Here is a 22,935-nt window from a genome sequence, read left to right on the forward strand (position 1 = left end):
GCTGGTCTTGAACTCCTGACCTCGGGATCCACCTGCCTCAGCGTCCGAAAGTGCTGGGATTACAGGCATGAGCCACCATGCCTGGTCCATATTTTTCTTTTATTCTTGCCTATCTAATGGATTTTAATCTGAAGTTACAAAGATTTTCTCCTACGTTTTCTTGAAGTTTTATGTTTTCAGTTCTTATATTTACGTATATTATCCATTTCAAGCCAGATTTGCATAAGGTACCAGGCACAGATCAAATTTTTCTGCATATAGACAGTTATTCCTTATTATTTTGGCACCTCTATCAAATCTATTGACCTCACACATCTGTAATTCTATTTTGAGACTCTGTTCAGGTCCTTTTATCTACATGTCTGTTTTTACCAATGCTGTACTATCTATTACTGTAGCTTTATAATATCTTAGTCATATATAGTTTTGTGTCAATAACAGATATTATCTGAGAAGTGTGTTGTTAGGTGATTTTATCATTGTATGATCATCCTAGAATGCAGTTGCACAAACCTAGATGGTATATAGCCTACTACACACCTATGCTATATGGTATAGCCTATTGCTCATAGGCTACAAACCATTATAGCATGTTATTGCACTGAATGCCATAGGCAGTTGTAACACAATGGGGTATTTGTGTATCTAAACAGAAAAGGTACGGAAAAAATACAGTGTTATAATCTTGTGGGACCACCATCATACAGGTGGTCTATTGTTGACCCTAAGTCATAATGCAGCCCATGACTAGTTAAGTCTTGCAACTTTGTTATTTTTTCAAAAATGCTTTGGATATTCTAGGTTTGCATTTGCAGATACGTTTAATTTGATACAAATCAACTTGTCAGTTTCTGCCAGAAATAAGATTGTGATCTTTTTAGAATCACATTGGATCTATAGATAAGTTTGGGGGAAAAATGACATCTTAACAATATCAAGTCTGCTGATTCAAAAACATGGTATATCTTCATTTATTTAGGTCTTTACATTCTCTCAGCAATGTTTTATAGTTTTCAGTGCATAAAGCTTGCATATATTTTGTTAAACTTATCCTTTATACCTTTCATATTTTTTAGCGATTATAAATGGTATTTAAAATTTCTAGTCATTGCTAATAGAAAATCAATTGGATTTTTTTTTTGGTATGTTGACCTTGTATCCTGTGACCTTGAGTCATGATACTTGATAAATTCAGTTCTGTAATTCAAATCATTCTAGCAGCTATTTTGTAGAGTTTGGATTTTCTGCATAGACCGTCATACCATCTGAGAGTAAAGACAGTTTTACTTCCTTCTTTTCAATCTATCTTCCTTTCCTCCAACCCTTACCACACAGTGTAGGCTCTCTAGTATTATATAATATTATAGAAATGTGAGAGTAGAAAAACTTGTTCCTAACTATATGGGGAAAATATTCAGTCTTTCATAATTATGATATTAACTGTAGCTTTTCAGATGCCTTTTATCAGGTTGAGGAAATTCCCTCCTATTCCTAGTTTCTCAGGTTTTTTTTTCATGCATGTATGTTGAATTTTGTCATACTCTTTCTCCATACATTGAAGTTATTATAGGACTTTAAAAAATTACTTTTCTTGGTTTTATATTCAGCCAACCTTATATTTCTGGATGAATCCCACTTGGTCATCATATAGTATCCTTTTTATATGTTGCTACCTTCAATTTGCTAATATTTTAAGGGTTTTGCATTTATGTTCATAAGATATATTCTGTAGTTTTCTTGTAATGCTTTTATCTCGTTTTGGAATCATTTTAATACAGGCCTCATGTGAAATGAGTTGGGAAGTTTTTTTCCACCTATTTATTCTGAAAGAGTTTGTGTAGCATTGGTATTTGTTTTTCTTAAATATTTCATAGAATTTATCAGTGAACTAAATTGGGCCTGGAGCTTTCTTTGCAGAAAGGTTTTAAACAACAAATTCAGTTTCTTTAACAGATATAGGGCTATTTTGGATTTTATGCTTGCTTTTTTTTTTTTTTTTAATGAGCCTTGGTACCTTGTCTTTCAAGGTGCTGTCCATTTCATCTAGGCTGTCAAATTTATTGAAATAAAGTTGTTCATAATGTTCCCCCAATAACATTTTAAGGTCTGTAGAGTCTGTGATGGTTGCTCCTTCTCTCTCTCTGTCTCTCTCACACACATATAAGTCTTGCTAAAGATTTATTCACTTATACACAGTCATGCTCCACATAATGACACTTGTGTCAACAAGACTGCATGTGCAACAGTAGTTCCATAAAATTATAATAGAACTGAAAAATTCCTGCCACCTGGTGGTGATGTAGCTGTTGTAACAACATAGTGCAATGCAACACTTGTATTTGTGGTGACAGTCATATATATAGCACAATTATTTACAGTACATAATAGTTGATAATGACAATGAACAACCATGTTATGGGTTTGTGTTTTTACTGTAGTTTATATCATTAGAGTGCACTCCTAACTAAAAAAATTAATTGTAAAACAGCTTCAGGCATTTCCTTCATGAGGTATTCAAGAAGGAAGGCATTGTTATCATAGATGATGACAGCTCCATGCATATTATTGTCCCTGAACACCTTACCACATGACAAGATCAATTTAGTGTAGCGTAAGTGTAAGATGTTTATATAGAGTCTACAGTAGTGTACAATAATGTCCTAGGCCTACACATTCACCACCCACTCACCCAGAGCAACATACAACCCTGCAAGTTCCATTTATGGTAAGTGCTTTATACAGGTATGCCATTTTATCTTTTATACTGTATTTTTACTGTACCTTTTCTGTGTTTAGATACACAAATACTACTGTGTTACAATTGCCTATAGTATTCAGTACAGTAACATGCTGTACAGGTTTGTAGCCTAGGAGCAATAGGCAATGCCATAAAGCCTAGGCGTGTAGTAAGGTTATACCATCTAGGTCTGTGTTACATACATTCTATGTTTGTGCAACAGTGCAATTGCCTAATAATGCATTTCTCAGAGTGTATCCCCATTATTAAAAGATGCATGGTTGTATTTTTCAAAGAACAGGTTTTTAGTTTTGATAATTTTTTTTTATTTTTTCACTTTTTATTTCATTGATTTCTGTTCTAATTGTTTTGTAACTTCTGTTTACTTTGGGTTAATTTCCTCTTTGCTCTTAAGGTAGAAGTTTGGTCATGGATTTTGGTCCCTTTTTAATGTAAACATTTAAGGTTATAAATTTCTTCTAAGTATTTCTATAGCTACATCTCCCAAACTTTGATATGAAATTCAAATTTGATATGAAAACTCGTCTTCAGGTCAAAATTTACTGATCTCCCTTTTGGTTTTTTTCTTTGTATCATGGATTATTTAGAAGTGTGTTGTTTAATATCCAAATATTTGGGGATTTTTTTTCAGAGATGCTTCTGTTCTAATTTCATTGTGGTCCAACAACATAGATTTTGTTCCTTATATATTCATTGAGACTCATTATATGGCTCAATATGTTTATCTAGGTAAATGTTTCATAATTCACTTCAAAAGAATATTTTGCAATATTTGGGTATAATATTCTATAAATGTCAATTAAGTCAGTTATGTCATTGAGGATTTCTTTTTAACTGTTTTTTAATTAACTACTGAGGGAGGAGTATTGAAATTTTCAAACATAATTATAGATTTGTCTATTTTACCTTTTAGTTCAGTTAGTTTATGCTTTGCCTGTTTTTTTTTTCCCACAGATTGTTGGGGTACAGGTGGTATTTGGTTACATGAGTAAATTCTTTAGTGGTGATTTGTGAGATTTTGGTGCCCCCATCACCCAAGCAGTATACACTGCACCCTATTTGTAGTCTTTTATCCCTCACCCCCTTCCTACCCTTCCCCTCATGTCCCCAAAGTCTTTGTATCATTCTTATGCCTAGGCGTCCTCATAGCTTAGCTCCCACATATCAGTGAAAACATGATGTTTAGTTTTCCATTCCTGAGTTACTTCACTCAGAATAATAGTCTCCAGTCTCATCAAGGTCACAGCAAAATGCCATTAATTCATTCCTTTTTATGGCTGAGTAGTAGTCTATCATATATATATGATATATATGTGATATATATGATATGATATATATGATATATATGATATATATGATATATATGATATATATATGATATATATATACACACACACACCATAGTTTATTTACTTGATTGATGGGCATTTGGGTTGGTTCCATGATTTTGCAGTTGCAATTTGTGCTGCTATAAACGTGCATCTGCAAGTATCTTTTTTGTATAATGATTTCTTTTCCTCTGGGTAGATACCCAGTAGTGGGATTGCTAGATCAACTGGTCGTTCTACTTTTAGTTCCTTTTGAGACGGAGTCTTGCTCTGTCACCCAGACTGGAGTGCAGTGGTATAATCTCAGCTCACTGCAACCTCCACCTCCCAGGTTCAAGCAGTTCTCCAGCCTCAGCCTCCTGAGTAGCTGGGACTACAGGCACACGCCGTCACACCCAGGTAATTTTTTGTATTTTAGTAGATATGGGGTTTCACTGTGTTGCCCAGGCTGGTTGTGAACTCCTGAACTCAGGCAGTTCACCCACCTCAGCCTCCCAACGTGCTGGGATTACAGGCATAAACCACCGCACCCGGCCTACTTTTAGCTCTTTAAGGAATCTCCATAGTGTTTTCCGTAGCGGCTATATTAGTTTACATTCCCACCAGCAGCGTAGAAGTGTTCCCTGTTAACCGCATCCATGCCAACATCTGTTTTTTTATTTTTTGTTGATGGCCATTCTTGCAGGAGTAAGGTAGTATCTCATTGTGGTTTTGATTTGCATTTCCCTGATCATTAGTGATGTTGAGCATTTTTTCATATGTTTGTTGCCCATTTGTATATATTCTTTTGAGAATTATCTGTTCATGTCCTTAGCGCACTTCTTGATGGGATTGCTTGTTTTTTTCTTATTGATGGGTTTTTGGTCATGAAATCCTTGCCTAAGCCAGTGTCTAGAAGGGTTTTTCCAATGTTATCTTCTAGAATTTTTATAGTTTCAGATCTTAGGTTTAAGTCCTTAATCCATCTTGAGTTGATTTTTGTGTAAGGTGAGAGATGAGGATCCAGTTTCATTCTCCTGTATGTGGCTAGCCAATTATCCCAGCACCATTTGTTTAAAAGAGTGTCCTTTCCCCACTTTATGTTTTTGTTTGCTTTGTCGAAGATCAGTTGGCTATAAGTATTTGGGTTTATTTCTGGGTTCTCTGTTCTGTTCCATTGGTCTATGTGCTTATTTTTATACCAGTACCATGCTTTTTTTGTTGACTATGGCCTTATAGTATAGTTTGAAATAAGGTAGTGTTATGCTTCCAGATTTGTTCTTTTTGCTTAGTCTTGCTTTGGCTGTGTGGGCTCTTTTTTGGTTCCATATGAATTTTAGAATTGTTTTTTCTAATTCTGTGAAGAATGATAGTGGTATTTTGATGGAGAATCCGTTGAATTTGTAGGTTGCTTTTGGCAGTATGGTCATTTTCACAATATTGATTCTATCCATCCATGAGCATGGGATGTGTTTCCATTTGTTTGTTTCATCTGTAATTTCTTTCAGCAATGTTTTGTAGTTTTCCTTGTAGAGGTCTTTTGCCTCCTCGGCTAGGTATATTCCTAAGTATTTTGTTATTTTTGCAGCTATTGTAAAAGGAGTTGAGTTCTTGATTTGATTCTCTGCTTGGTCACTTTCGGCGTATAGAAGGGCTACTGATTTGTATACATTAATCTTGTATCTGGAAACTTTGATTAATTCTTTTATCAGCTTTAGGAGCTTTCTGGAGGAGTCTTTAGGGTTTTCAAGGTAAATGATCATATTGTCAGCAAACAATGACAATTTGACTTCCTCTTTACTGATTTGGATGTCCTTTATTTTTCTTGTCTGATTGCTCTGGCTAGGACTTTGAGTACTATGTTGAAGAGGAGTGGTGAGAGTGGGCATCTTTGTCGTCTTCCAGTTCTCAGAGGGAATGCTTTCAACTTTCCCCATCCAGTATTGGCTGTGGGTTTGTCATAGATGGCTTTTATTACGTTGAGGTTTGTCCCTTGTGTGCCGATTTTGCTGAGAGTTTTAATCATAAAGCAATGCTGGATTTTGTCAAATGCTTTTTCTGCATCTGTTGAGTTGATCATGTGATTTTTGTCTTTAATTCTGTTTATGTGGTGTATCACATTTATTGACTTGCATATGTTAAACCATCCCTGCATCGCTGGTATGAAACCCACTTGATCATGGCGCATTATCTTTTTGATATGTTATTGGATTTGGTTAGCTAGTATTTTTGTTAAGGATTTTAGCATCTATGTTAGTCAGGGATATCGATCTGTAGTTTTCTTCTTTATTAATGTCCTTCCATGGTTTTGGTATTAGGGTGATGCTGGTTTCATAGAATGAATTAGGGAGGCTTCCCTCTTTCTCTCGCTTGTGGAATAGTGTCAAAAGGATTGGTACCAATTCTTCTTTGAATGTCTTTTAGAATTCTGCTGTGAATCTGTCTGCTCCTGGACTTTTTTTTGTTGGTAATTTTTAAATTACCATTTCAGTCTCTCCATGTATTATTGGCTGTTCAGGGTATCCAATTCTTCCTGACTTAAGCTAGGAGGGTTGTATTTTTCCAGGAATTTATCCATGTCTTCTGGGTTTTCTTGTTTATGTGCATAAAGGTGTTCATAGTAGCCTCGAATGATCTTTTGTATTTCAGTGGTGTCAATTGTAGTATCTCCTGTTTCATTTCTTAATGAGGTTATTTGGATTTTCTCTCTTCTCTTCTTGGTTTATTTTTCTAATGGTCTGTCAATTTTATTTATCTTTTCAAAGAACCAGCTTTTTGCTTCATTTATCTTTTGTATTTTTTTGTTGTTGTTAATTTCATTTAGTTCTGCTCTGATCTTGGTTATTTCCTTTCTTCTGCTGGGTTTGGGTTTGGTTTGTTTTTGTTTCTCTAGTTCCTTGAGGTATGACCTTAAAATGTCAGTTTGTGCTCTTTCAGCCTTTTTGATGTAGGTGTTTAGGGCTATGAAGTTTCCTCTTAGCACCACCTTTGCTGTATCCCAGAGTTTTTGATAGGTTGTGTCATTATTGTCATTGAGTTTGAAGAATTTTTAAATGTCCATCTTGATTTCATTTTTGACCCAGTGATCATTCAGGAGCAGATTATTTTCCATGTATTTGCATGGTTTTTAAGGTTCCTTTTGGAGCGGATTCCCAGTTTTATTCCTCTGTTATCTGAAAGAGTGCTTGATATAATTTCAGTTTTCTGAAATGTACTGAGGCTCGTTTTATGGCCTATCATATCGTCTATCTTGGAGAAAGTTCCGTGCCCTGTTGAATGAAGTATGTATTTTGCAGTTGTTGGATGAAATGTTCTGTATATATCTGTTAAGTCCATTTGTTCCTAGGTATAGTTTAAATCCATTGTGTCTTTAACTTTCTGTCTTAATGAACTGTCTAGTGCTGTCAGTGGAGTATTGAGATCCTCCACTATTATTGTGTTGCTGTCTATCTCATTTCTTAGGTCTATTAGTAATTGTTTTATAAATTTGGGAGCTCCAGTGTTAGGTGCATTTATGTTTAGGATTGTGATATTTTCCTGTTGGACATGGCCCTTTACCATTATATAATGTCCCTCTTTGTCTCTTTTAACTGCTGTTGCTTTAAAGTTTGTTTTGTATGATGTAAGAATACCTACCCTTGCTTGCTTTTGGTGTCCATTTGCATGAAATGTCTTTTCCATCCCTTTATGTGAGTCCTTATGTGTTAGATGAGTCTCCTGAAGGCAGCAGATAGTTGGTTGTGGAATTCTTATCCATTCTGCAGTTCTGTATCTTTTAAGTGGAACATTTAGGCCATTTGCATTCAATATTAGTTTTGAGATGTGAGGTACTATTGCATTAATCCTGCTGTTTGTTGCATTCATCGTGCAACAATGAGGTCTGTGAGCCGTGGACACCAGCACCTGTTTAGGAGGAGGTAGAGGGTAGGGGAGTTTGCTCTTGGTGTTGTACATTCTGCAGGTTTTGACAAATGTGTAATGGCATGTATCCACTACTGTAGTATCATACTGAATAGTTTTCACTCCCCTAAAAGTCCTCTGTGCTTGCATCTATTCATCTGTCTCGTCCCTTAATCCCATGGTAACCACTGGTCTTTTTACTGTCGCCATAGTTTTGCTTTTTCCAGAGAGTCATATAGTTGGACTTATAGAGCATGTAGCCTTTCAAATTGGGTTCTTTCACTTAGTAATATGCACTTAAGGTTCCTCTATGTCTTTTCATGGCTTGATAATGCATTTCTTTTTGGCACTGAGTAATATTCCATTGTCTGATACTACAGTTTATCCACTCAAACTGAAGAACATCTTGGTTTTTTCCTCAAAAAGTTGCTATAAACATGTGTGTGGGTTTTTTGTGTGGATAGCAGTTTTCAATTCATGTGGGTAAATACCAAGGAGTACAGTTGCTAAATTATCGGATAAAGATATGTTTGTTTTTATAAGAAACTGCTAAACTGTCTTCCAAAGTGGTGGTACCATTTTGCATTCTCACCAGTGTTGAGTGAATGTTTCTGTTGTTCCCCATTGCTGGTCAGCATTTGGTGTGGCTAGTGTTTTAGATTTTGGCCATTCTAATAGCTGTATAGTGGTATTTCATTGCTGTTTTAATTTGAAATCCCCTAATGACATGATGTTGAACATCTTTTCATATGCTTACTTGCCATTGGGTATATCTTCTTTAGTGAGAGGTCTGTTCAGGTATTTTGTCCATTTTTTAAAAATTTGATTGTTTATCTTCTTATTGCTGAGTTTTAAGAGCTTTTTTTAAAAATAATAGTCTTTTATCAGATGTGTCTTGCAAATATTTCCTTCTAATCTGTGGCTTGTTTCTCAATCTTTTGACATTGTCTTATAGAGAAAAAGTTTTTAATCTTAAGACAGGCAATCAATTATTTCTTTCATGTATTGTGCCTTTGGTGTTGTATCTAGAAACTCATCACCTTATCCAAAATCAGCCAGTGTTACCTATGTTGTCTTCAAGGAGTTTTATAGTTTTGAATTTTACATTTAGGTCTATGATCCATTTTAAGTTAATGTTTGTGAAGGGTGTAAGGTCTAGATATGTGTGTGGGGGGTCATTTTTGTTTTCGTGGGTTTTTTTGCAAGTGGATGTTCAATTCTAGTACCATTTGTGAAAAGACTGTTTGATTCATTCGGTTGCTTTTGCTCCTTTATCAAAGATCAGTTCACTATATTTATGTGAGTCTATGTCTAGGTTCTCTAGTCTGTTCCACTGGTCGGTCTGTTCTTTCACCATTACCATACTGTCTTGGTTACTGTAGCTTTTTTAGTAAGTCTTGAAGTTAGGTAGTGTCAATCCTCTGGCTTTATTCTTCAATATTTTGTTGGCTATTCTGGATCTTTTGCCTCCTATATAAATTTCAGTGTCAATTTGTTGATATTCACAAAATAACTTGCTGAGATTTTGTTTGGGATTGAATTGAATCTATAAATCGAGTTGGGAAGAACTAACATCTGGACAATATTGAATTTTTCTATCCATGAACATGGAATAGTTCTCCGTTTATTTCTTCTTTGATATCTTTCATCAGAGTTTTGCAGTGTTCCTCATACAGATCTTGTACATATTTTGTTAGATTTATACTTAAGTATTATATTTGGGGGAGTGCTAATGTAAATAGTATTTTTTTGAATTTCAGATTTCACTTATTACTGGAATATAGGAAAATGATTGACTTTTGTACATTAACCTTGCATCCTGCAACCTTGCTATAATTGCTAATTAGTTCCAGGAGTTTTTAAAAAATTCTGTCATATTTTCTACATAGATTATGTGATCTGTAAATAAGGGACAGTTTTTATTTCTTCCTTCCCAGTCTGTTTGTTTCATTTCCTTTTCTTGACTTACTGCATTTGCTAGGACTCCAGCAAGATGTTGCAAAGCAGTGGGAGGGAACACTCTTTGCCTTGTACCTGGTTAAGTATTTTTTAGGATTCCACTTTATCTTTTTTGTTTATTATCTATATTTTTCTGTTTTATAGTTTTAGTGGATGCCTTAGGGTTTTCATCCTATATTTTTAACTTATCACAATTGACCTTCATATAATATTAAACATTTCATATAAAATATAAGAACCATGGAACAGTAAATTTACATTTCCCCTCTTCCATCCTTTGTGCTCTTATTGTGATACATTTTAGTTCTCATGTTATGTACCTCATAATACATTGTTATTTTTGCTTAGAAAATGTTTAAGGTAAATAGGAATATTTATTTTAATACTAAAATATTAAAAACACAAAAGTCAAATTTTAAGAAATTAAACATGAAAAAAACTTGTTTACTTACATTTATTTCTGATGCTCTCCAATTCTTTCTGTTTAAATTTCTCTCCAGTATAGTTTTCTTTCTGCTTGGAAAATTTTAACATATCCTCTAAGATAAACCTGCTGGTGGTGTATATTCTTAGCTTTTATCCATCTGAAAAAGTCTATTTTTCATTTTCGTTTTGAAATATTATTTTTCCGGGTATAGAATTCTATCTAATTTGATAGTTTTTGCCCCCTTTTAGTGCTTCAGAGATGTTATTCCATTTTTTTGTCTTCGTAGTTTTTTTCCCTCTGATGCTTTCAGGATTTTCTCTGTTTGGTTTTCCACAGTTTGATTGTAGCATCCCTTGGTGTACTTTTCTTTATTTTTCTGCCTGGGATTCATTGAGCTTATTGTATCATTGAGCTTCTTGTATGTAGGTTTATAATTTTCATGAAATCTGGATATTTTGTCTTCAAATATTTTTTTCTCCTTTCCTCTTTTGGAGTACAATAACATCTATTTTAGACTGCTTGTTATTTTCTTGCAGGTCACTGATGCTCTTTTTCTTTCATTGCAGTTCTCTTTTTTTCCCCACTGAGTGCTTCATTTTTCAATTGCTGTCTTCAAACTGGTTAATCTTTTCTCCAGAATGTAACCTAATTCCATCCAGATTATTTTTCATTCAGATGTTGCATTTTTCATCTTCAGGTATTCCACGTGGGTCTTTTTAATATCCTCATTTCTTCTATTCATTATGTTAATACTTTATGGACATAAGCATATGTGTAAGGTTTATAATAACTGTTTTAGAGGGCTTGTCTAGTTTTATTATCTGTGCCATTTCCAGTTTTTTTTTTCCTATTGATTTTTTTCCCCTGACATCATATTCTACCACTTCACATGGTTGGTAACTTTTGACTAGATGCTAGACCATTGTGAATATTTCATTGTTGGGCTTTACATATAAATTACTTTGACCCAATTTGATCATTTTGAGTTTTTCTTTTAAGCTGTATTAGAGTGGGTGCTATAGACTGAATTATGTTCTCCCCATATTTATACATTTAAACCCTAGCCTCCGATATGATGATATTAGGAGATGGGATTTGTAGGAAGTAATTAAGGTTAGATTAGGTTATGAAGGTGGGATCCTTATGATGGGATGAACAGCTTATAAGAAGAGACACTAGAAAGTTTGCTCTGTCCACGGGAGCACCCTGAGAAAAGGCCATATAAGTACACAGCAAGAAGGTGGCCATCTGCAAGTCAGAAAGAGAGTGCTCACCAGGAACCAAATTGGGTAGTACAGGTCAAATATCCCTTATCTGAAATGCTTGGTTGAGTATCCCTTATCTGAATATTTGCATATACATAATGATATATCTTGGAGATGGGATCCCAGTCTAAATATGAAATTCATGTATGTTTCATATATACCTTATATACATAAGCTGAAGGCAATTTTATACAATATTTTAGATAATTTTGTGCATGAAAGAAAGTCTTAACTGTGTTTTGACTATGACTCATCACATAAGGTTGGGTATGGGATCCTCTACTTGTGGCATCATATTGGCATTGAAAGATTGGGATTTGGGAGCATTTCAAATTTCAGCTTTTTGTATTTGGGATGTTCAACCTATGCCTTAATCTTGGACTTCCCAGCCTCCAGAACTGTAAGAAAAATTCTGTCGTTTAAGCCACCCAGTCTATGGTATTTTGTTATGGCAGCCTGAGCAGACCAAGATGCGCGGGTCCAGAACAGCCTTCAATCTAGGGCTAATTTAGCCCCACCACTGAAGCATTACCTTTCTAAGGATTGACTCAATGTATTACGAAGTACTCCTACTCTGTCTAGTGGGAACACTGTTCCTAGCCCTGTGTGAGCTCGGAGTATTGTTCAGCCTGTTGCTTCTTGTTTGTTTCTCCAGCCTCAAAGAACTTCTCTCCACTTGCACAGATCGGTACTCATCCAGAAACTTAAGGGAGTTCCTCTGCAGACCTCTAGAGCTATTTCTGTGCCACTCCTCCTTTTCCATACTCAATCCTGTAAATTTTAGCATCGTCATCGTCTCAAAATCTGTCTCCTCAATTCATCTAGACTGCCAGGCTCTGTTTCTGTTACTTCTTCCTACACTATCCTGAAAGCTCTCCAGGCTGTAAGGTGGGCAGGGTGTAGGAGGGCTGGGTTCAAGGCTTACCTCTCAGTTCTGCATTGTTATTCAACAGCTCTAAATCGTTGTTTCATACATTTTTCCAATTTTCTAGTTATTTATGACAGGAGAGTGGAAGCCGTAACTTTTATTTTAAATGGTGAAAATAATTCTTAATACAGAAAACTCAGCCTAAAAGGAGTTATAGTCTTACTACCAAGAAAGAGTGTTCATGTGTTGCTTTCTTAGTAATTTTCCTATTTTTAGATTATTTTGATTTCTTTTGACATTTCCTGTGCTGAAGAAGCCTGAAACCAGCCTGTTTATCTTTCTTTGTAGGTAAGCTGACTAACTGCATGCTTGTCAAATTCTTTTTCTTTGAAATTCAGAAAGATTATCATGAATTGTTCTGTTCTTTCTCATTCTTTTCATCAAAGAAAATCTTCATTTTTTAAAATGGCTTTTGTTAAACTGACCTCCAGAAAAGTATCAGTATATGCTTCAACTCGGAGTATGGTAGTGTCTTTTTTTCCCGTAGTTTCTGATTATATAACTCTTAGGATTCTGTGTGGTTATTAACTCAAATGTCAATCCTTGAAAGATGGTTAAGTACAAAAATTTTTTCTCATCAAAAAGCCAAACATAGAGTCTAATTGTTTCACATCCATTTTTGGTTACTGACAAAGTTGATTTTTTAATCAGCCATTTTTATTACTTTTAAGTTACTTTTAAAAAGTTCATTTTAATGTTTTCTAAGACAAGTCTCCCCTGGTTAGTCTTCTTTCGGGCTTTTTTCCTATTTTTTTCCTGAAAGTTTAGAATTGTTTTTGTAAGTTCCAAAATTTCAATGAGATTTCTTAGAATTAAGTTTAAAATTTTTGAGGAGACTTCATGCATTTCATTAAGTGTATTCATTCATTAACATGTTGTAGTTCTCTATTTATTCAAGTATTAATCTTATGCCTTTCATTGCAGATATGTAGTTTTCTTTATTAGAGTTTGGCACATTTCTCGAAATTGTATTCTTAGATATTATATGTTGTGATACTTTTTTTTTTTTTTTTTTTGAGATGGAGCCTTGCTTTGTCACCCAGATTGGAGTGCAGTGGTGCGATCTCAGCTCACTGCAACCTGTCTCCTGGGTTCAAGCGATTCTCCAGCCTCCGCCACCCAAGTAGCTGGAATTACAGGGGTGTGCCACCACACCTGGCTAATTTTGGTATTTTTTGGTAGAGATGGGGTTTCCTCATGTTGGTCAGGGTGATCTTGAATTCCTGACCTTGAATGCCTGCCTCATCCTCCCAAAGTGTTGGGATTATAGGCATGAGCCACCATGCCTGGCCAGTTGTGATACTGTTTTTGCCATTAAGACTGGAATTCTAAGTGCTCATGGTTTAGAAAGAAAGAAATTGACTATTAAATATTGTTTTGAAACTACCGTAGCAAACTTGGTTTTTCAATAGTTTTCCCATAGGTTTTCCAAGTAGACTACCCTATCATTTATGAACAGTAGATTTGCTCTTCCCTTTTCAGTATTTAAAGTTCTTATTTCCATTTTCTAAATTTATTGTGCTGACTAAAACTTCCAGAAAAAAATAATTATATTTCTTTTTTTCAAAAATTTTCCACTCTATAGAATTTAGCAGGAAGACTCTGCCTTTTAACTGTGAGAGCCAGGCAATAACGAATGCAGAGTTGAGGACATTTGCTCATGGCATGGCTCCAAGTTGAGGAGTGAGAGAGATGCAGATACACTTTCTTCTGTATTTTCTTTGAGTTTCATCCTGAGTTTTGCAGCTCTAATAATTCCTCATAGATGCAGTGTAATAACCACAGTTCACTTCCAGTTGAAGTTTTTGCCACCAGAACAATTTAAATCTTGTTCTGAGAGGGGGGTGGGTTCTAATTCCTAAACTATGAATTTTAATTTATGGTAGGACAAACACTACATAATTATCAGACCTCACATAATCCTATTTGCAAAAACTGCATCTTTCCATTTCTTCAAAACTGTAGATCTATTAGTTTGCTAGGTGTTTCCTCAAAACTCTACAAGTTTATGTTTTTATGTGCATAGAAAAACATATAACAAAGTTAAAGTGTAAACTTTTTTCTTTTTGATCATCTGTATCTTTTGTTCTTCCATAGTGAACATGCATCACTTTTGTCACAAGAAAATATTATTAAAATGAAAAAAAGTTTTTCCTTTGTAAAATGAGGATCAGAATATCTTCACTTTCCTCCTGCAAGAGAAACAGGCTGGCTTGGCCTTTTGTATCCCACTCCTGCCCATTGCTTTATTTCACAAAGCAATTTGTTAGAACAGTTTAAGGCCTCTTTTGAAAGGCATTCAGTTTTATTTTGACCTCTTGAGAGAGAATTTAGAGGAGAAATGAACATTTTAATTGGTGAATAGCGTATGGATTTAGCTATACTTTCTAGTGGGTGAAGCCTCAGGTGCTGTGTCCAGCCCAGGTCATCAGAATTTTCTGCATTGTGTGTAGTTCTAGACCACAGATTACATTGCTTTCCGTTAATAGGTGTTTACCTTTAAGAGTAGCAATTCGTCAAGGAATAGAGATCTTGCGTTTCTAGGATCTCTAGCCTTAATACCATTTAAGAGTACACCATCCTGCCAGGTGCAGTGGCTCATGCCTGTAATCCTAGCACTTTGGGAGGCAGAGGTGGGCGGATCACTTGAGGTCAGGAGTTCAAGACCAGCCTGGCCAACATGGTGAAACCCCATGTCTACTAAAAATACAAGAAGTAGCTGGGGTGTGGCGGCACGTGCCTGTAGTCCCAGCTACTCAGGAGGCTGAGGCGGGAGAATCTCTTGAACCCAGGAGGCAGAGGTTGCAGTGAACCGAGACTGCGCCACTGTGCTGCAGTCTGGGCGACAGAGCGAGACTTTGTCTCAAAAAAAACAAAAAAAGAGTACTCCATTCTACCTGTTTCCTGCCCCCTCTGTCTTACAGATTCAAGACCTTATTGTAACATTCACCATGAGATTAAGGTAGATAAACTTGGAGTTACAAAGAAATACCTTCTCATCTAAATGAAATCAGGGTGGTCTTAGTTTGCACGTAACTTTTAATTTGCACCTAAACAATTGATAGTTTTTACATGAATTAGATGCTTTGCTTGGCATTGCATATAAGAGGTGAAACATTTTATTTCACCTGATAACCTGACTCAACTGTAGTTCAAGAGTATCCTTGATAAATAATTGGATATATTAAGAATTCTCAGAAGGAACTACTCAGTGGGTTAATTAATGCAGTTCTCTGGGGGTTATATTCTCTGGCCAACTTAGAGTAGCTGTTCTATAGCTATTTTCCCACAAGTTCAGATGAAGTATGGCAAATCAAATTCCATCCTGCCTGGCTTTTAGTCAAATAAGTCAGACCCTACATAATCCTATTTATAGGATCTTAGTTCTGGCTGCTGTAACAAGCTACAACAAACTGGGTGGCTTGTAAACAACAAACATTTATTTTTCAACATTCTTGAAGGCTGAGAAGTCAAAGATCATGACTCTGGCATATAAGGTGTCCAGTGAGAGCCTTCTTCCTCATTCATAGATAGAGGTCTTGTGTACTCACAAAGCAGAAGGGGCAAGGGATCTCACCAAGGCCTCTCTTATAAGGGCACTAATCCCATTCACAGCAGCCTTTCCCTCATGAGCTAATCACCTCCCAAAGGCTCCATCTCCTAATACCATCACCTTGGGGGTTAGGATTTCAACTTAGGGATTTGGGGAGTGGGGGTAGAGAGGGATACATCTATGCTATAGCATATACCCAACAAATACTTAAGCAGCTGAAAGCACTGCTGCTGTATGTTTCTGTGCCAGTTTTGTGATCTTTGTAAGAAATGTATTAATGTTTTCCCATATGGCCAAAAGGTCTGAAGTATATTCATCTGAGATGTAACTTCTGTTTCTTTCTGCTTTTAGCCTCGTGCATCCTTTTTCCAAAATGCATTCATCATTAGATGTTTCTAAATTATCCAGTTGTCTGTTTTTAAATTTTTTATTACAAAAGTAATATAGATTGATTACAGAAAACTTGCAATACAGACAAGCACAGAAGAAAATAAAAATCACCTGTGTACTCTTATCACGTGAAAATTTGACTTAAAAAATTAAAATCATTCTGGTTCTTAGTTTGTGACCTGCTTTTTTTCCTCTTATGCATTGTTAACGTGCCACATTATTAAATATTCTAATGCAACATAATTTTAGCTGATGGTATGATGTCCGTAATTTAACTTATAGCCTAAGTTGGGCATTTGCTCTATATTCAGTTTTTGCTATTAAAAATAACCTTATGATGAAAATCTTGCTCAAGTATGCGCACATCTCTGTTACTCCACAGGATAAATTTCTAGAAGAGCCATCACTGATTGAAAGGAATGTTTACTTTTAATGGCTTATCCTGTATGTGGCTAGGCTGTCATCCATAAGAATTGTTTCATTTGACACTCGCATAGATTGTGTGTGTGCTTCTTTCCTTGTACCTTTGCTGTTACTCCGTACAAATGGACAGTTTCCTTCAGAGATCCCTCCCCACTCACCTGCATTGCCTTTGATACCTTCAGGCATCCTTTTGTGACACTCAGGGGAGGGATGTTTAAACATATTTTTAATTGACGAGTAAAAATTTTATGTATGGTACACAACTTGATGTTTTGATGTATGTATACATTCTGGAATGGCTAAATCAAGCTGTTTGACATGTATTACCTCACATACTTGTCATTTTTTTGTGATGAGAACACTTACAATTTACTCTTAATTTTCAAATACAAAATATATTTTTAAGTGTAGTCAACATGATACACAATAGATCTTCTGAACTTACTCCTCCTAACTGAAATTTTGTGTCCTTTGGCCAATGCCTTCTCAGTCCTCCCACCCCTTAGTGTCTGGTAACCATCATTTTACTCTGTGTCTACAAGTTTGACTTTCATGCACTTCCCATGTAAGTAAGATCATGTGTACTGTGGGTTTTTTTCATTATAATAATTGTAATTACATATATTTATGATCAATTCAGGTCTACCTCTGCAAGTTCCATGAGGACAGGGACCGTATCTAGTTTATTTACCTCTGTATATCCAGCACTTAATATGGTGTGAAGCACATAGTATGATCTCAGTCCATATTTGTTGAATGAATAAGTGGGTATTTTTAAAATTTTATAATTTGATGGGCAAATAACTGTATCTGTTAATGTGTATTTATTTGAGGTTCAGCTTTATGCTTTAATTTGCTACTTAGTCTTCTATTTTATTGCCTATTCATGTTTTGGTTCATTTTTCTGAAAAGTATATCTTTTTGATTCAAAGCTCTTTCTCTTCTGTGGTCCTATAAGCTCCTATCTGAATATAGTGTATTTTGTTACTTTCCATCTTCATTTTCTAGTTCTATCTCATTAACTTGATTTATTTCCCATTCTTCATGTTTGACGTACAGGCATCTGACACTAAAAGCATTGTTGAAATCACTGATTACCTCCCAATCTTACTTTTCTCTTCCACATTATAACTTCTGCCCTCTATGATTATAGATATCCCCAACTTTTCCTGGGCTTTAAAAAATCTCCACTGCATTCAGTTTAAAGTCACCTTAATTTAGACATTTTGCTTGAGATAAACTTTTTTACTTTTTTCAGAAGCATTCTATTCCTAGCTAAAAGCTCATTATTTTGCTCATCATTTTGCTATCTTAAACCCGAGATTGGCAAATATCTCCTCTTATAGACTACATAGTAAATATTTGAGGCTTTGCAGGCTAAATGTTCTCTGCATCTACTAAACACTGTCCTTACAGCGCAAGAGCAGCCATGGGCAATACATGAATGAGTGAATATGATTGTGTTCTAATAAAACTATGGACACTGAAATTTGAATTTCATATAATTTTCACGTCACCAAATAATACCTTTTCCCACAGCCATTTAAAAATATAACCATTCTTAGCTTATGGGAAGCACAAAAAGAGGCCATAATTTGCTAACCTTTGTCATAAGCCATGATCCAGAGAGACACATCAAGTCTGTAATCACCATCCTGCCATTTAGCTCCCAGTTTTCCAAACTTTTAGAATTGATTTAAAAATAACAAAAGCCTCTCTGTTCCATGGTACTTTTGTTTCCTACACAGAATTTGAGGTCCTTGAGGCTGTTTCTGGTCTCATCATTCATCCCTGTAGAATCCTTCCTCTCTATTGTCTTTCCTAATTTCTGTGGATTCCACCTTTGTCATATCCCTTCTTTTTCTATTCTCTCCCAGCACCCCAGTTAAAACTCTTGCCTAGAGAGTTGCAGTGGTTTCCTAACTGGTTGTTCACCCATCCAATCTAATTTTCTGTTGCCAGATTACAGTTCTGATAATCTCTTTCCCTTGCTAAAAATCTCTAGTATCAGTATCTCTGTTTTTGCCTGTATAACCAAGAAAAACTTCTTAGCTTGGCATTTAAGGTATTCTGTAATAGGACATTAATCTACCTTTCTAGTTTTTCTTTCACTATTTCCCTAATGCCTTAGGCAAACTATTTTATTCAATTTTCTTTATGAAGTTCCTTCTACCTTCAGTGTTCTCTCTACCATGTCTGTCTGCAGAATTCTCTCCACCCTGCAAGGTCCTTACAAAAGGAAGCCTTCTGTGTATTTACAGCTTAATGGTACTTACAGCCTTAGGTTATAGATGTTTATGCGTTGATCTCACTTTCCTACGTAATTGTAAGTGCCTTGAGAGGAATTACACCGTCAAAGGTAATCATTTTTGTCCCTGAAACACCTAGCACAGTGATAATTTAATACGTTATTGTTATCGAATCTGCAAATGGCGGGAGAACCTTGGGATGGAAAGATCAGTTATCTTTAGAAAGATTATCTTACTGATCACTGGGAGACCTTTAGGAAATTATCGCATGGCAACTACAGAAGAAATGAGAATCTAAGACTAAGGGCTAGGACCTTTTGTTAAAGCTAATGATGTAATCATAGGTATCTAATCCTCTCTTTCCCAGACCCATGCAAATGCCCAAGAAAATGTGAAAATAGGGGAAAACCCTCAGAAGCTTGATAGGGAGCCATGCACTTGCCAAAACTTGGAGGGGTTTCCGCTGAATGCTGTGCCAATGATATTGGATGAAAAGAAGAGTAGTCAGTGCCAGAGGGAGAATCCTGCAATGGTAAGCGCTGCTTGCCAGGGGAGCAGGCAAGGGTCATGCTCACACCATGTGCCACACATTATGTTATGCACTCTTTGTGCCTCATCACATTTAGTTTTCTTGTCAGCCTTGTGAGAGATGGAGATTGTCTTCATTTTTCGGGTGAAGAAACTGAGACCTAAAAGGGCACACAGTTTGTAAGTTATGTCAGGCCAAGTAAGAGTAAGAAGAAAGACCAAAAGAAACAGTTGAGAAGGAAAAAGTATTAATAGTGATTATGTCTGGGTGGTAGGATTTTAGGTAATTGGTATTTTTCTTTATATCTTTGTGACTTAACTTTTTTTTTTTTTAAATTCAGTTATCAACTTTAATGTCACTGAACATAACTCCACAATCTTTCACTCTGCTTTAGTTCTCCTGCTGTGGCTCTTCACTGGACCTTGGCTAAATGGATGTTCTCCCTGCTACTTTCTGATCACATCCTCCTGTCCTTCCAGCTTACTTTTCAATTATTCCCATGCATGATTATTTTATTTTAGTGGGGCCTCTGTATGCCATTGAATTCTCTCTACTAAAATCCTCAGACTCCTACTGTCTTAACTCAGATTCCTCCTGTCCTCACTTCCTACCTGCTAAGTTCAGGTTATCATCCAATATTTCCTTAACTTTATTTTCCCACTTTTTCTACTTTCTGAAATGTCTGACCTCCCTCCTCTTTCCTTCTACTTTCAGGAGTGGGCCTTGCTGCTGAACTCAGAGAATGCAGGAACTATCAGATATTAACTGTCTGTACTTCTGACTCCACATTCACAGAGCCTTTCTTTGTACCCTTACCCTTTCCCCCACTCTCTTTGCTTCTATTACAACAGAAAAACTTTTCCTTCCTGCCCTTTAGGGCCAGTTGTCCCACCATCCAGGAACGTTCCACCATCCCATCTCTTCCCTGCATTAGGCATTCATTAAGTATGCTTTGTAATAAACATGGAATACTTTCATAAATAGAAAATTAGTAACAATTCTTTCTGGGTAAGAATATGGGATTGAGTAATAGACTTTAGAATAATTGTGTTAGAGAATGTTAGTTAACCTAGAAAATTCCTCAGTATTTAGTTTCATAATGATTCTATCTACTCTAAGTGTATTTCATACGGTATGAAATGTTACAGTTCCTCTTAAGAACAGTATTTTGTCTATTTAATTACAATATGTCTCCTTTTATACATTTTTTCTTTACATACTGTTTAGATCTACCTTTGACTTTCTTTGGGCAGGGGGACTATGACTTGACTTTTTTTTTCTTTTTTCATAGCTGGAGAACACATTCAAATCAGTTATTGCACAAATTGGACCTGGAGGAACTATCAGTTCAGAACTAAAACATAAGATAAAATTTGTAAGTAATTTCTGTTTCTGTGAGACAATAATAATTGATTTATAAATTTATATATCATTTGTGGTTGAGTTTGTCTGCAAGTATTAGTTTACATCTAATCTTTTCTAATATACTGCAAACTAAGTGACAATTCTTTTAGAATAAGAAAAAGAAACAAAATACGCACTCCTAAAAATTTTTAACGTAAAACTATTCAGCAAATAAGTTCTTCCATAAGTTCTGTCTTCCTTTCCTTCTTCCCCCCATCCCAATAAATCACTGTTGACAAACAGTTCAAGATCTTTCCAAATGCCAATTTTATAAATGTACATTAAATATTATTCTAGTGTGTGGTATCCCATTATATTGATGTACCCTGTTTCATGTAGAGATCCATGATTGATTAAAGTTTTGGTGTTTTTATCTTTGGCTGTGGAAAAAGTACTCCAGTGAATGTCCATGGACATTTTTCTAGAAGTGGAATTGCTAGTCAGAGGCATCTTATGTTTTGATTATAAATATTACTAAATTGCCCTCTAAAATGCTTGAACAAATTTATACTCCCACTGACAGGTGTTATTATCCAATCACATTGTTTTAGTTTATCTCTTTGATTTTCACATTAAGCATCTTTTCATATGCTTAGTAGTCATATATATTTTTTATGTGAATTGCCTGTTTATGTCATTGGTCTTACTTGTTTTGCCTTACTAATAAGGGAAAGCTCTTTGGTGTTATGTATTGAGCCAAAGAGTTATGTACACTTAAATTTTTGGTGGGAGCTGTTAATCTTGCTTCGAGTAATCAAGGTGCTATTACAACTTGTACTGCCTTATATTATTCCATTTCAACTGTCATGATTTTACTAGATGTAAAAACCTTGATGCATTCAGGCCCTGTTTTTGTCTGTTTGTTTAGACACTTGAGCAAGTGTCCAATCATTATTTGTTAAAGGATGTTCAATATGACTTTTTTTTTTTTTTTTTTTTTAAAGAGATGAGGTCTTGCTCTGTCACCCAGGCTAGAATGCGGTGGTGCAATCATAGCTCACTGCAACCATCAACTCCTGGGCTCAAGCAATCCTCTCGCATCAGCCTCCTGAGTAGCTGGGACTACAGGTGCATGCCACCACACCCAGCTAATTAAAAAGGTTTTGTAGCGACAGGGTCTTGCTGTGTTGCCCAGGCCTGTCTTGAACTCCTGGCCCTAGGCATTCCCCAACCTCAGCCTCCCAAAGGCTGCGTTTACAAGAGTGAATATGATTTTTTTGTGGTACCAAAAATTAGAGAAAAATTAGGCATTAATTTTAAAGGATTGGTTATTTATCGATATTGGATATTCTCCAAACTAGGGATGTCCTGTAGCTTATAAGAAAGTTTATGTATGTCTCTCTTAGTTTACATGGAAGTTTCTCCTTGACATATTGTTGGACTTTAAAAGCAGGTTTTAGAGAATAGTGTGTTTAGAATTGTTCTTTCATATAAAATCATGAATAACATATGTGCACACATACAGGGGTTTCTGAAAGGATGTTTCTTTAAATGTAGCAATGGCTGTCCCTGGGTCACAGGATTTTGAAATAATTTTTACTTTATATTTTTCTGAAGCTTGAATTAGAATTTTGTATAAAATATATCTGGAAAAATTTAGAAAACAAAGATTTTTATACTTTATTGGGATCGAGTAAGTCTACTTTCAGGAAATTATTCTAAAAATCGTTGAACTAGTGTGCAGAACTCAGGCATGAGGATAATCATTGCAATATTTGGGATGAAAAATAAGAAACAAAATAGAAGATCAAATAAATTTAGGTGTCTTTAATATTTTGAAATATCTGTGGCCAGTAAAAATGTTTATCTGTTTTTACTGACATGGAAAGATGTCTTTGGTATG

The 22,935-nt window shown here is 35.5% G+C and overlaps 1 protein-coding gene across 5 annotated transcripts in view; it reads left to right on the forward strand.

Moving 5' to 3' along the window:
- TDRD5 (tudor domain containing 5) overlaps positions 1-22,935 on the forward strand; it is a 92,832-nt gene that overhangs the window by 5,645 nt on the left and 64,252 nt on the right. For 3 of the 5 annotated variants that reach the window (XM_065531940.2, XM_015446288.4, XM_074025603.1), the window contains exons 5-6: positions 19,527-19,691; positions 20,980-21,063. In XM_065531940.2, the coding sequence (XP_065388012.1) occupies positions 19,527-19,691; positions 20,980-21,063 (249 nt within the window). The remainder of the gene's footprint in view (positions 1-19,526; positions 19,692-20,979; positions 21,064-22,935) is intronic. The other 2 variants (XM_005540119.5, XM_065532015.2) reach the window with 1 other exon arrangement.

Source organism: Macaca fascicularis, chromosome 1 (assembly GCF_037993035.2).
Source record: "Macaca fascicularis isolate 582-1 chromosome 1, T2T-MFA8v1.1".
Taxonomy (NCBI): domain Eukaryota; kingdom Metazoa; phylum Chordata; class Mammalia; order Primates; family Cercopithecidae; genus Macaca; species Macaca fascicularis.